This window comes from Musa acuminata, chromosome BXJ2-4, assembly GCF_036884655.1.
Source record: "Musa acuminata AAA Group cultivar baxijiao chromosome BXJ2-4, Cavendish_Baxijiao_AAA, whole genome shotgun sequence".
Taxonomy (NCBI): domain Eukaryota; kingdom Viridiplantae; phylum Streptophyta; class Magnoliopsida; order Zingiberales; family Musaceae; genus Musa; species Musa acuminata.
In genome coordinates, this window is record NC_088341.1 from 32,976,025 (window position 1) to 32,991,727 (window position 15,703).

General features: G+C 34.3%; 1 protein-coding gene across 3 annotated transcripts; it reads left to right on the top strand.

Moving 5' to 3' along the window:
* The first annotated feature begins 1,141 nt into the window (after nucleotides 1-1,141).
* LOC135610393 (anaphase-promoting complex subunit 10-like) lies at nucleotides 1,142-4,231 on the top strand. 3 transcript variants are annotated; one of them, XR_010486111.1, is made up of 7 exons: nucleotides 1,145-1,383; nucleotides 1,802-1,862; nucleotides 1,982-2,074; nucleotides 2,332-2,402; nucleotides 3,342-3,446; nucleotides 3,530-3,791; nucleotides 3,948-4,231. XR_010486111.1 is itself a non-coding variant. In XM_065104844.1 (6 exons), exons 1-6 carry the CDS (start codon nucleotides 1,196-1,198, stop codon nucleotides 3,597-3,599), a joined length of 588 nt encoding a protein of 195 aa, XP_064960916.1. In that variant the 5' UTR covers nucleotides 1,142-1,195; the 3' UTR covers nucleotides 3,600-3,898. The 3 variants fall into 3 exon arrangements, 1 of the variants encoding a protein (XP_064960916.1); XR_010486110.1 differs by having other exon boundaries at nucleotides 4,026-4,231; XM_065104844.1 differs by lacking the exon at nucleotides 3,948-4,231 and having other exon boundaries at nucleotides 1,142-1,383; nucleotides 3,530-3,898.
* The last annotated feature ends 11,472 nt before the right edge of the window (nucleotides 4,232-15,703 follow it).

Below are 15,703 nucleotides of genomic sequence, written 5' to 3' on the forward strand. Positions count from 1 at the left end.
ATGCATTGCTGCCTGTGTTGCCTCCCTTGCTTGATCAATGATGAACAATCTAATTGGTTCAAGAGTAGATGCAGGATATTTTTGAATCCCTCACTTTCCTAAAAGTCAGACAAGTCTACTATTTATTTCCCTTCCTATTACAATCTTGACACCAAACACTTTTTATCTGTAATAAGCATCAAAGAGGGCAGTTGACTTCTGAAATATGTTGGAACCTACCTCTCTCTCTCTAAATGTCTGCTACTAGATAGATATCAAAGTACTTTGATCGACAAAGCACTTGGTAAGGTACAACGGTGGCATAAGTAAGCACTGGGTAAGATACAAGGGTGGCTTAAGTATTCAGGACCTTCTTGTGGTCAAGAAAATTATCCTTCATAATATTGAACACTTAGATCCCTCCCTCATAATATTAACAAAACTTCTACTATCCTTAACAACACTTGTACTACCTACAAATCAATACATAAGCTTATCAATAATATTAAAGATAATTTTCATATCATTGTGAATAGTTACAACACCAATATTTGGGATGATAACCCACAAATGACACACTTTTGTAGGGATGAATGAAATGAACAATTTCTGTCATCTAAGCATCCTTAGTGGAATATTGCTCCCAAAATTAAGAAATTTTTGTGAAAACTTTCTAACATTATTCACTATTAATAGGATCCTTGTTATATCTAACATCTACATCTAGATTTATCTCCCCACATCTAATTGGGTAGCCTTGTAACACTATCTTCATATTAGTTTTTATTTATTTATTTCTTAGTCACAATATATTTAAATTTAGATGATTTCTCCTTGATATCTTCTCTCATGATTTACTCTTTAGCTTCATCTTTATTTTATTTTAATTTTTGTATAACTAAAATGATATCGTAATCATTTTATCAATATTATCTCGCTCTCGAGGAAAGCCCTGTTCGTTGTAATAATTTTTTTGAGTTCGTCCAAGACTCCAAGGGCTTTGTAGAGATCAAAAGAGACGAGTGAAAAGATTTATAGGTGAGTTTTAATCATCACTTAACATTTGATTTAAAATCTATAGCAATCAACTAAGATTTAATTAAAAGCGGTTGACTTTTTTTTCCTATAAGAATATATATATATATATATACGGGAGAGGACGGATTTGAAATAGATTTCCGCAAAGCGTTTGCAGAAAGGGTGGGAATAGGCGGCCATGGCGACGGAATCGGACGGGGAAGAGGAGACAGCGACGGCCGCGGGGAAGCTGACGGGGAGTCCTCAGCTGTCGGTTGACGACGATCTCCGTGAGATGGCGAAGAAGGCCGCGTGGAGCGTCAGCTCTTGCAAGCCCGGGAACGGCGTCCTCTCCCTCCGCGACGAAAACCTCGATACCTACTGGCAGTTAAGATGAATTCCTTCTTTCTCTCCCCATTGTGTCTTTCGATATCTTCCAAAGTTACGATTTTCCTCGTTTTACCCTCTTTGAATTTGTACGAATCGACCAAACCCTAAATGGAAGAACCGCGTTTTCTAGTAAATTGCTACACTGCTGGGGAGCTAAATAATCACTCTTCCCCTGTTCATCTTTCTCAATGCATCATTTTCCCACCTTTCCGTGGAAGAAAGAACTGAAAACATTATTTTCTCGATTAGTTTTGTAAAAGATCGATGAGGAATATGAAAAAGTTAAATCTTTTTCGCTTTAAATGTTGATATATGTTCGATGATAAATGGATACCCTCGAGAAAAACTGCTGGTGAAATCTTTCTTTTGCTGGTTATAGTGGATAGATTAGTGATCAGTTTGTTTATTGATTCAGATCGGATGGAGCCCAACCCCATCTGGTCAATATCCAGTTTCAGAAGAAGGTTAAGCTGCAGGTTGTGTTCCTATGTCCGTCCCTTTACCTTTTTTTTATTTGGAACCGCTTGAGTTTGAGTCACTGTTTTCTTGTTAATCTTGATTTGTTGTTAAATGTGATATGAATCATCTGGCTCAGCTGGTTGTCCTCTATGTGGATTTCAAGTTGGATGAGAGTTACACACCAAGCAAGATCTCAATCCGTGCTGGTGATGGTTTCCACAACCTAAAGGTGTCTCTTCCTTCCCAATTTAGTTCTTTTCCTTTCTTTCTGTAAGTTATAAGTTCTACATTACCATTACAATGGAAAGTTTGTTATTACAGACCTTGGTAATAATCGAGTGAGTGAAAATGATTGTAGAACCACTAAGCAGTTTTGCTGATCTTGGAATTACTGGGACTAGCTGAATTTTCATATAGGTCAATAATCTGATTATTGAACTTTACTGTTGGACTGAATAATTTGGTTTCTGCACTCCTGTGTAACAGGAGATAAAAACTGTGGAGCTTGTGAAGCCAGTTGGTTGGGTCCATATCTCTTTGTCTGGTAATGATCCCCGGTAAGTCTCACTAATGATATTTCAATCTCCTTGCTTGCTTTTGCATTTATTTGATACTAAAATATTTCTTTTTGCTCTTTTATAATACCATTGTTATTTGTGTCAATTCAGTGCACTTTACATTTTCAAGTTGATCATTCTCATTTTGCTGATAAGTTGAATGTTCTTTACATAGTAGGTGAATCAGTTAGAATAACTTCTGCATAGCCCTAGGATACAGAAAAAGATTAAATAAGGAAAAAGAGGTGCAGAAGAATAATGGTGGAAGATAATAGAAAAAAATTATCTCAACTTTTTTAAATAAATTGAAGACAGGTTACGTGTCCCTTTTGATAGGCAACGACCAATACAAAGCCTCTTATTAACTCCTAGAAAAATGTCTTAAGCCTCAATTTTTCTTTAAGTGTACTCGGGTTTTGGGAAAAAAACTTTTTCAAACATCAAGAAATTGTTATATGGAGCAATCTGATAATCAGCACATGTAACCTTGTATGATGTGATGTTTGTTATTATATATTTTACTTGGTCAATATGGATGAAAAAGGCAGCATATATGTGTTATTATTTATTATTGTATATATATTTCTTGAGATGTTCCGTATAATTTGATTGTTAAATGAATATATCAGAAAGAAAAAGGAACAGATTCATGTTGTAGAAATTACAAAATTTGAAAATTTCTGATTGAAATAGCGACCTCCAGCACTCAAAGTCTCAAACGATGCATACTGATTTCAACAAAAAAAAAAAAATCAACATATCATGTTTTTGCCAGATATTTAAGCAGGTCCAAAACTTTACCTGCCTACTGGGACAGCTGTGTCAGATTGAAGATACTGCACTTATAATGAGGCTCTTCACTGGAAGCAAGACAGTTCATCTTACGAGTATCCAAACTTGTGAATTAGAACTGCACTAAATTGTCCTTTCATCTTGCAGGGAAACCTTTATTCATACTTTTATGCTCCAAATTGCTGTTTTATCCAATCATCTAAATGGAAGGGACACACACATACGTCAAGTCAAAATATACGGGCCTCGACCGTGAGTCCACAATTACTGTACACTGTTGCTTTTCGTATTCCATTTTCATGCACTAAGGTTTGCCATGGTATGCTGTATTACAGGAACCCTGTTCCCCTTCAACCATTTCATTTTACTTCGAAAGAATTCATCACTTACTCGATCCTTCGGTAACAATCGTCCTTATAGATATGCAGGAAGTGTGGAAGATCAGCAGTCCTTCCTGGTGTGAGCACACTGAAAAACAAGAATTTGTTCTAACATTTTATCTTGAAATTTCCAGACATAATTTTGTGCAAATTTCCGAGCTTTATCTTGGTGCAAAAGCTCAACAAGATTCTGAACCAATTTACAGAGACCTGTTGGGTATTTAACTCTTTCATTGGATTCAACCACACGATTTTTCAGTACAAGTTCCTGAAAACCTGAATTGTGTAATTCAAATTATACTTATGTAGACATTGCTTGTGGTTTGTCCTATCACTTAAAAAGTAATTAATATTCAAGCAACATGATCTGCAGGCACAAAGGATTTTGATTCAGTCAATGTTCAAGATTCTATGACCATAATGTTCTAACAGTGATCTCCTCTGATTTCAGACATTTTACCTAATAGAGATAATGGCAATTATATTCTGGTCAATCGCTGGGACAGCCGAATGTGAATGACCGCCTTGCACGAGGGAATCAAATGTTTACCTGTCACTAGTTGCATTGATTGAAGGATGTTTTTTTATACAAACAGTAATATATTTGTTCTGTGACCTAAGTACAGTATCTTCATCCTGATTTGTTTTTGTCCTCCATATCACTTGTGTAACTAGAGTTGACCCAGTAACAAATGAGAAGATCAAAACAGAAATCAACAAGATGGTGTTATTGGGAGACAAATTTCTTGCTTATAGAAAGTCTGAAACAGATTATGTTGGGATAAGCAAAAGATGTTCTAACATCATTACTCGGTTTATTACTGTGATTATTTTCACTCTGCACCATCTGTGTTTTCTTCTTTTTCTGTTTCTTCTTTAACCAGTTCAATTGATACTATGTCAATGGGCATCGGCAACAGCATACATGACATTTTTGCTGTGTCCCCGTATCAACCATGGCCGGGATCTTGAGCAGCACCTTCTTCTTTACAAGCATTAGAGAATGCAATCAAAGAAGCTTCCATGTACAACAACACTCTTATTCTATCAAGGAATGCCAGAACATGAGATCTGATGCTTGAATGATGCATACTAGTTTCTTCATCTTCATACGCACTGTAGAGTAGAGCATGGCTGTGGCTTTGTATGGAGAAGCTATTGAGTTCATGGCGTCTGGTTTTGGGGTTAACACTGCAACTGATCACACCTTTTTGAAGATTCTCTTTCCTCTTGTCCAAGAACAAAAAACAGATCAGAATCTGAAGAACTAATCATCAAGAGGCATTCCTATGCGAAAACCACATTTGATGAGCTCAACCTAGCAAGCAATGGAGGCTTGAGGATTGTTCTTTTACTACTTAGATGAATGAAGTCTCAATAAAAAACAGTTCTCTTTGCTTGCAAAAATAACAGAAATGATGATGTTAATCTTGTTCATAATAAATTCAACCGGTATCATTTCGGATCCCCATGTTGATAGGAATCTCATGAAATGTTCGTCAATTTAGTTCTAGTTTCACTTATTATATTTATAATAAATAATATTGCTAGAAGATAGATAAATTTTAGAACACCAACCATCAAAAAGACATCAATGGAGATAATGGCTGCTGTGTTAGAAGATTGCATCAACATCACCATTTTTGTTGTTCTCGAGAAATCTCCTTTGGCATGGACAGAGCTCGACATATCATCATAGTTGGAAGATACTCAGACTATACAGTTGAATTTTGATACACCATTGTTCGTTTTTCAATTGATTCATGACTGTGATTGAAAAGATAAGAAAAGAAAAGAACCTTCTTGCATCTCAGAAGTTTCATGCATTTATTGCCTGAAGTTGTACATCTTGTGAGCATTTGGTCATCGAATTCTCATATCATTTGTCTCTTGTTTTTTATATGAATCAAGTCTAATATATATTCCACACAGACAGGCATTTCAGCATGTAAAAAGAGTTGATCCAGTAAAATGTCAGAAGAACAAAACAGGAATCAACAAGTTGGATTTATTCCAAGACAAATGCCTTGCTTATTGACAGTCTGAGACTGATCATATTGGGATCAGTAAAACATGTTCTGAAATCAGTACTCAGTTTATTATATCCACATCTGTATCGTCGTCGTTGTCGTCGTTGTCGTCATCTGTTTCTTCTTTGTCATCTATTTCTTCTTCTTCATCTGTTTCTTCTTTGTCATCTATTTCTTTTTCTTCATCTGTTTCTCCTTCATCATATGTTCCTTCTTCTTCGTATGTTCCTTTTTTTTCTTCTTCTTTGACTGGTCCAACTGATCCCAAGTCGTTCATGGAAAATTTCTTCAGTTTCTTCCCGATTGCAGCAATGTCCATCTTCTGTTCCTTATCATCAGCAACTAAAGGTACAGCTCCTGAACCCAAAAACACATCTCATTGCATCATGTACAAAAGCCTAACTGTTGGAACTGTTACATTCACCTAGCAATATTAAGGTCAAAGCCATAACCCATATATCTTTCTTTCACAAAATTTGACAGTAAGGTTCTCGCTAATCTTCATCTGAATCACATTCTACAATTTTCTTTGAATGCAAAATTTTCATTCTCCGACATTGTAGGCTCATCACATATTTGTTTCTCATCAATTCCAATTCTTAACAGGAAAACTTTAAAAATTGCAACCTAATGCAATGAATTGTTATTTATGAGGCAAAAATAATCACCATTTAAAACCATAAATCGATAAAGTTAAATGATACCTCGGACATCAGCAGCAGCATCCATGGTGGGGATCTTGAGCACCACTACCTGTTTTGCAAGCATTAGAGAATAAAATCAAAGAAGCTGACATATACAACAACACTCTTATTCTACCAAGTAATACTAAAACATGAGATCTTATGCTTGAACGATACGTACTAGTTTGATGTAGCTGGTTTGCAGAATGCTTTCTTCACACGGTTTAGAGCAGAGTGGGGGAATGTGGATGTTTGCTGCAGCAGTGCTGTGGATTATATAGAGCAGCTGTTGAGTTCATGGTGTCATGTTTTGGGGTTTCACTGCAACAGATTACACATTTTTGGAGATTCTATTTCTTCTTGTCCAAGAAAAAAATAATTAGATGAGAATAGCACATGCGGACATTTCTTTCAGTTGTTTCTAGTTTGTCTCTCTGTTCTGTCAATAATAACACAGGTTTTACAATTATCTTCATTTTTAGAAACCTCAGGAGATGCTTATATTTGCACTGCATATCGTAAATACTCCAGTTTAGTTTCGGATCAAATACGCGTGAAGATCTGAATTAGTATATGAGATTCCAGTTTAGTTCCATGTGAAATATGCGTGAAAAACTGAGTTAGTGTATGGGGCTAATTGGGTATACTATTTATTTTTTTGCATAAATATTTTGAGTTAAATGTTCAGGCAATGCCATAGTATCAAAGTGATCAATATACAAATTCTGCTATACTAATAAAAGGCTTGAGAATGGCGTAGACAAGAAAGATAGCCTAAACTAAAATACTAAGGTAATTGCGGAGAAGCCAGTTTTGACACACCGATATGATAATATGATATTCTGAAAATATTTTTGGTAAATTGTGATTGTTTTTATCTTTGATTCCTTTATTGGTATCTGTTCAATTTTACGATAATATCTTTTTGTCCAACCAAAATTATCAGTGGCCTTTGTAGTACTTGTCCAATCGTATTTATGTCTATTTTTGTGTTTGTTCATTGACTTTTTTTATCTCGCAAAACTTTAAAAAAAATAGACCGATTCTCTACTAGTAGGTGTGTAAATTGATAAGTCCATACAAATGGTACAAAATCAACAAGAAAAAAAAAATAATGACACAGTGAAATGATAATTAATTTATTGAAAAAATTATGATACTCAACATTTTCTGTCTCTCCAGAGTTTTTGTACAAAAGATGGAGGGGAAGAATGTTAGTATACGAGCCGATTACATGGAAATTGAAAGGAAGAGTACAAGGGAGGTGTGTGCAACTATACCAACATCTGCACTTCCTGTTCTACCACATCTATCACTACCAATCTGAAGAACTAATCATCAAGATGCAATCGTATGCTAAATCCACGTTCGATGAGCTCAACCTACCAAGCATATAGATAAGTGTTTTAGGCAGGTATCAAATATGGAGGCTTAAATAGAAACAGTTCAATTTCTTTGCAATAATAATAGAGAAGATGATATTAACCGTGTTCATAATAAATTTGATCTGTATCATTTTGGATCCCTGTATTGATAAGAATCGCATGAATGTTCGTGGAGCGAGTTCTAATTTCACGTACTATGTTTGTAATAAATATTACTGCTAGAAAATAAATCTTATTAATAACTATGCTCTGATTTCATTAGTTGTGAACACTAATCATCAAAGAGACCATCAGATGGTGTCAACAACACCATTATTCCTGCTCTCGCGGATTCTCCTTTGGCATGGACAGAGCTTGCCATATCATCATAGTTGGAAGAGACACATACTGTACAGTTGAAGTTGATACAACATTTTTCCTTGTAAATTTCTTGTTCCTTTTTCAATTAATTCATGACAGTAATTGAATGGAGATTGAACATCTCAGAAGTTTCATGCATTTATTGCCTGAAGTTGTACATCTTGTGAGCATTTGGTCATCGAGTTCTCGTATCATTTGCCTCTGTTTTTTATATGAATCAAGTAAAATGAGGCAGCTTGAACAGACTTTAGTTCTGAGGTAAGTTCTCAAAGGGACTTAACAACATCAACATATATCAGAATTTTTTTCCTCTTAATAATATGTGGAGCCCATTAATTTGAAAGTTCTTGCATCACTGAATTGGAGATCAAGAGGACTTTGGTAAATTTTTTATAGACGATGTTCTGAATTTTTTTTTTTTTTCCCCTAGAGTTGAATACTGAATTTTCTCAAGAACAATTGGTTTGCCAGTTTATTGTTCTGCCTGCTACCCTCATGAATGAATTAAAAGCTAGCATAACAAAGTCTAAATGTATAATGTTATAAATTGTTCAAATTAAGAATTTCTTTTCAAAAGATTTATTTGAAAATGTGTTTTCTTTTATTTTTTGTAGTTATTTTTCAAAGGTTGTGTCTTTTGAGAAAATAGTTAAGTTTTAAAGGTCGTGTCTTTTGAGAAAATATCTATAAATAGCTATTTGGGGGTAAATTACAGAGACAACTCTTTCATGCTCTTCTTCTTTACTCTCCAAGTGATTGAGTTAGACATTCTCTAATTCCTCTCTGAAGATTCTTTATTGTTTGCTCAATACAGATCTTCTAAAGGCTTGTCATATCCACTAAAACTATTTGCATCAAACCCAGAGCAATCTTATTGAGAAGAGGGTGCAAATATCGTTTTTAGGAAAGTGTTTATACACGTTTCAAGCCTAAATATCTTTCCTAAAGTATTCTTGATCTTGTGTTTGTTATTTGTTTTCATAGTGGGTTTTATCCTCTTCTTTGTCGTACCTCTTTTTTCCAACAATCTAAAAACGATATCTTGTGAGTTTATTCAAATTCACTATGGAGGCTACAAATACCATCAAATTATTGAATCAAGATTTTGTTCGTTTGGATCGTTTTGATGGAACGAATTTTACCCGTTGGCAAGACAAGATGAAGTTCATGTTGACTGCTTTGAAGATCTTCTATGTGCTTGATCCCAATCTTCAACCAATTCCTGATCCAACCGACGATGACACCGATGAAATCAAGGCTGAACAAAAGAAAAGAAATGAAGATGAAGTCATGTGTAGAGGACACATTCTCAATGCTCTTTCGGACCGGCTTTATGATCTTTATACGGTGGAACCATCTGCAAAAGCAGTTTGGAATGCTTTGGAATTCAAATATCATGCCGAGGAAGAAGGTACAAAGAAATTTTTAATTTCTAAATATTTTGATTACAAGTTTGTGGATGACAAGCCAATCTTGGCACAAGTACATGAGTTGCAAGTCATTGTTAATCAATTGAAGGCTGAAAAAATTGAACTTCCTGAACCTTTTCAAGTAGGGGCTGTAATAGCCAAGTTGCCTTCATCTTGGAAAGGGTATAGGAAGAAGATTTTGTATGACTCCAAGGATATTACTTTGGAGCAAATTCAAAAACATCTTCGAATCGAGGAGGAATCGAGGATGAGAGATAAGAGTGAGAACTCTTTTTGCAATATAAAAGCAAATGTTGTGAATCAGCCTAAGAATTCCAACAAAAGCAAACAAAACAAGGAGAATCATTTTGGCCCCAAAAGGGATCAAAGAAAATTTAAGAAGCCACAGAGTGGAGGCTGTTTTGTTTGTGGAAAACCTGGTCATTTTGCTAGGGATTGCAGATTTAAAAAAGGCCAGAAACCAAAAGTCAACTCCGTTGAGGGAGATGATAATATAATCGCTACGGTGAGCGAAGTGAATGCCATATTTGGCAAGGTTTCTGGTTGGTGGTACGATACTTGTGCTACCATCCATGTTTGCTATGATAAGGGACTCTTCAAGACTTACAAAGAAGTCACAGAAGGGCAAGAGATTCAAATGGGAAATGAAGTTCGTTCTAAGGTGATTGGCAAGGGAAATGTGGAACTCACTTTCACTTCAGGTAAGAAAGTCACTCTTACTAATGTTCTTCATGTACCTGATATGAGTAGAAATTTAGTAAGTGGGAATCTCCTTAGCAAACCTGGAATTAAATCTGTATTTGAATCCGGGAAGTTAATTCTATCACGTAATGAAACTTTTGTTGGAAAAGGCTATTCCGCTGAGGGAATGGTCAAATTATCTATTGTTGACAATGATTCTAAAGTTAATAAAGATATTGCTTCTATTTATATTGTTGATTCTTATTCATTATGGCATGATAGATTAGCACATATTGGAATGCACATATTGGAATTAGCATGATTAGAAGAATGGTTAAGTGTGGCTTAATAAATTGTCATTTTGATGATCTTAATAAATGTGAAATTTGTGTTAAATCAAAGATGATGAAGAAACCCTTCAAAAGTGTTGAAAGATATACTAATTTGTTAGATTTAATACATTATGATATATGTGAATTAAATGGCATATTAACGAGAGGAGGTAATAGATATTTTATTACTTTTATAGATGATATGTCTAGATTCACATATGTGTACTTATTGAAACATAAAAATGATGCTTTTAATGCTTTTAAGGCATATAAAGCAGAAGTTGAAAATCAATTGGGGAAGAAAATTAAAGCTTTAAGAAGTGATAGAGGAGGAGAATACTTTCCTAATGAATTTAACTTTTTTTGTGAACAACATGGCATAATTCATGAATGTTCAGCACCTAGAACACCTGAGCAAAATGGATTAGCAGAAAGAAAAAATAGAACTTATCTAGAGATGATTAATGCTATGTTGTTGCATGCTAAATTATCTTATAATTTGTGCGGAGAAGCTTTATTGGCTGCATGTCATATCTTAAATAGAATTCCCTCTAAAAAGAATAAGATCTCTCCATATGAGTTATGGAAAGGAAGACAACCTAACATTGGTTATTTTAAAGTGTGGGGGTGTCTTGCATGTTATAAGAATAATGATCCTCAAAGGACAAAATTGGGACCTAGAGGAATCAAATGTGCATTTATAGGCTATGCCTCAAATAGCAAAGCATATAAACTTCTTAATTTAGAGTCTAATATCATAATAGAATCTCGAGATGTGGAGTTCTTTGAACATTTATTGACTTCTAGTAATAATGTTCATCCTCCAACTAGTGAAGAGTCACTAGCGAAGAAATCTCAAAAGATTGGTGAGCAACCTAAAATTCCTTTGATTGGACATCAATCAAGTTCACAAGAGGTTGGAGAGCAATCTTACGAATTAAGGAGAAGTACTCGTGTACGAAAAGCAAAAACATTAAAATCGGATGAGATTGATTCTCAAAGTATTTCTTTTTACCTTGTAGAAGGAACTAACAAGAGAGTATTAAAAACAATTCCTCTTGTTTTACAAGTGGAAGATGATCCTAAAACATTTAAAGAAGCTATGGCTTCTCGTGATACTGCTTTTTGGAAAGATGCTATTAATGATGAGATGGATTCTATTATATTAATGATGAGATGGATTCTATTATGTCAAATCATACTTGGGAACTTGTCGATTTACCTTTTGCCTCAAAACCTATTAGTTGTAGATGGATATTTTGTAGGAAGTATCATACAAATGGTACTCTCCAAACGTTCAAAGCAAGGTTAGTTGCTAAAGGATTTCGACAAAAGGAAGGAATAGATTATTTTGACACATATGCTCCTGTGGCTAAGATCACATCTATTATAATTATTTTTACTTTAGCATCAATTTTTGATCTCTATGTTCATCAAATGGATGTCAAAACGACATTTCTAAATGGAGACCTCGATGAGGAGGTTTATATGGAACAACCCGAAGGTTTTGTTTTACCGGGAAATGAACATAAAGTGTGTAAACTTATTAAATCATTGTATGGTTTAAAGCAGGCTCCAAAACAATGGCATGAGAAATTTGATGCAATAATTCTTTCTAATGGATTTGTTTATAATATTGCAGATAAATGTGTTTATCTCAAAACTTGTGATGACTATATGGTGATAGTTTGCCTTTATGTTGATGATATGCTAATAGTGAGCAACAACATAAAAGGTATTGTAGAAACAAAGAGGTTTCTATCTTCAACATTTAAGATAAAAGATCTTGGGCAAGTTGATACTATACTAGGTATCAAGGTAAAAAGAAATAGTGGGGGATATGTTTTGAGTCAAACTCATTACATAGAGAAAGTATTGGAGAAATTCAGTCACTTAAAAATCAAAGAAGCAAATACCCCATTTGACCCAAGTATCAAATTAGTTAAGAATGTTGGAAGAACAGTGGCTCAATTAGAATATTCAAGTGCTATAGGAACTCTTATGTATGCAACGTAGTGCACAAGACCTGATATAGCATTTGCAGTTAGTAAATTGAGTAGATTTACTAGCAATCCAAATGTAGAGCATTGGAAGGCTATTGAAAGAGTTCTTGGGTACCTTAAACGAACCAAAGATTATGGCCTACAATACTCAAAATTTCTTGCTATTTTAGAAGGATATACTGATGCAAGTTGGATATCGAGTTTTGGAGATAACAAATCCACTACTGGTTGGGTGTTCACCTTGGGAGGTGGCGTTGTTTCTTGGAAGAGAAAGAAACAAACGTGTATAACTCACTCAACTATGGAATCGGAATTTGTTGCTCTAGCAGATGCAGGAAAGGAGGCTGAATGGTTGAGGGACTTTCTATTAGAAATTCCATTGACTTCTAAGAGTGTGAATTCAATTTCTATACTTTGTGATAGTCAAGCCACTTTAGCTCGTGCATATAGTGAAATATATAATGGAAAGTCAAGACATATAAGTCTTAGACATGATTATGTGAGGAAATTAATCAAGAGTGGGATTATTTCACTCACATTTGTGAAAACAAGTGAGAATTTGGCTGATCCATTCACCAAACCTCTTACAAGAGAAGTTGTAAGATCAACATCAAAATGGATGGGGCTAAAACTCCTTGAATAAAAGATCCACCAATGATAGCAACCCTACTCAACATTATGAAATGAGTAATGAAGAGTTCAAAGGGTAAGAACAAGTCATTGATATGTGGAGTGGTTCAGCACTTTGAAATATTTTATGAGTCCCATCTAAAGATGTTAAAGAGCTGGTTGTCACCGAATGAGGGTTGAGTTAATTATACTCTTAATGAAGTTCAGTCAAGTTAGGACAAGTATCTCAAAGAGTGACAAAGATACTATAAGAACTTCACCTATATGAACTTAGAAGTGGTGCCGCTTCGATTGAGAGTTGGAGTTTCTCTCATAAAAGTTCATGAACTTGGATGAGCCCAAGGCCATATTAGGGCTAAGCGAGATTTTATGAGGAATACAAGAATGTTGTATTTATGTGTGTGGTATCACCGGTGTTGTCATGAGGAATAACAAATTCAAAGCTTTTATGCTATTTGGGATTTCGACTTCACTTTGTGATGCTTACACTAAGGTAATATTCAAATCGAAAGATATATTACTTTATTCATAAATACTATTTAATCACTTGGAGAAAATTTTAAATTTGAACAAGTGGGGGATTGTTATAAATTGTTCAAATTAAGAATTTCTTTTCAAAAGATTTATTTGAAAATGTGTTTTCTTTTATTTTTTGTAGTTATTTTTTAAAGGTTGTGTCTTTTGAGAAAATAGTTATAATTTTCAAAGGTTGTGTCTTTTGAGAAAATAGTTAAGTTTTAAAGGTTGTGTCTTTTGAGAAAATATCTATAAATAGCTATTTGAGGGTAAATTACAGAGACAACTCTTTCATGCTCTTCTTCTTTACTCTCCAAGTGATTGAGTTAGACATTCTCTAATTCCTCTCTGAAGATTCTTTATTGTTTGCTCAATACAGATCTTCTAAAGGCTTGTCATATCCACTAAAACTATTTGCATCAAACCCAGAGCAATCTTATTGAGAAGAGGGTGCAAATATCGTTTTTAGGAAAGTGTTTATACACGTTTCAAGCCTAAATATCTTTCCTAAAGTATTCTTGATCTTGTGTTTGTTATTTGTTTCCATAGTGGGTTTTATCCTCTTCTTTGTCGTACCTCTTTTTTCCAACATATAATCCACACAGACATAGGCATTTCATCATCTAAAAAGAGTTGACTTGGCAAAATGTCAGAAGATCAAAATAGGAATCAACAAGCTGGAGTTATTCCAAGACAAATATCATGCTTATTGACAGTGTGAAACAGATCATGTTGGGATCAGTAAAACATGTTCTGAAGTCAGTCCTCACTTTACACATTTCCACACTTCGATTGATGCTATGCGAACCGTGCCAAGTTCCTTCAGCTTGAATGATACAACATACTCGTTCCATGTAGTTGGCATACAGAATGCTTTCTTCACACACACACACACTGTAAGAGTAGATACTATGGCTCATATGGAGGAGCTGTTGAGCTCATGTTTTGGGGTTACACTGCAACAGATTGCAAATTTCTGGAGATTATATTTCTTCTTGTCCAAGAAAAAGAAATCAAGTGAGAATACTACATGTGAACATTTCTTTCAGTTTAGTTCTACATCATATATATATATAGATAGGTATGAAGATCCGAATTAGCATATAACATTCCGATTTAGTTCCACATGAAAAATGCATGAACATCTGAGTTAGTATATAGAGTTATTTGGGTATACTATTTTTTTTCTTAGTATATGTCTACTATAGGTTGCAGGCCAAAAATAAGAAATTTGGCATATATCTACATTTTTTTTTGCCTCTAGTAGATGCATAAACTGATTAATCTGTGACACTGAAACTCAATTTACATTTTATTTATTTGTGCTTGTTGTAATGACTTCAAAATGTTTTTGATTCTTTGAATGGTGGGGTTTTTTTATTATTTATTCTAAGAGAAACTGCATGATCATGATGATGATGATTTCCAAAAATGAGATAGAAACTAGAGGTAATTTAAAGAAAAAAAGAGAATCAAAATTTACAGATAAGAGCTCTGTATCAACCCTAAACCCTAAATTATAACATGAGTTTCATATTGACATATACTTTTAATGAGTAATAATTTAATACTTTAAAAAATGATAAAAAGATAATGTCCAGAACTCTTTATTTACAAATTTTATAATCTTAATTCATGATATTTGATTCTCTTTTTTATTTAAATTACCTCTATTTTCTATTTCATCATTGGAAATCATCATCATCATCATCATCATCATCATGTAATTTCTCTTAGAAAAATATATTTTTTAATATATAAAAAAATTATAACCTTGGCTGAGGCTGAGGCTGAGTTTGATGGTGATGAACAAAACCTATCACTTAAGAGAAGAACTTGAGGTGATGACAATTTTTACCTCTTCTTCTCTCTCTAAACTTTCTCCCTTGGATAGGGTTACTTCTCTTCTGTGCCTCTCTAATATACCATATCCATGGACTCATCTTATAGTTTGAGTTACAGAAGGAATCACTTGTTTCCAAGTAAGAGACTACTTGACGATAGGAATTTGGATCGAGGCAAAAAAACCTCTTCTCGGATATTAGAATCAATTTCGTACGGAGACTATCTATCTCATGC

Excerpts from the sequence above, each read along its gene's own strand:
- LOC135610393 (XM_065104844.1), top strand. The coding sequence starts at position 1,196 with ATGGCGACGGAATCGGACGGGGAAGAGGAGACAGCGACGGCCGCGGGG. Across the intron at positions 1,863-1,981 it reads AGAAGAAGGTTAAGCTGCAG|CTGGTTGTCCTCTATGTGGA; the intron begins GTTGTGTTCCTA and ends CATCTGGCTCAG. Across the intron at positions 3,447-3,529 it reads AAAATATACGGGCCTCGACC|GAACCCTGTTCCCCTTCAAC; the intron begins GTGAGTCCACAA and ends GCTGTATTACAG.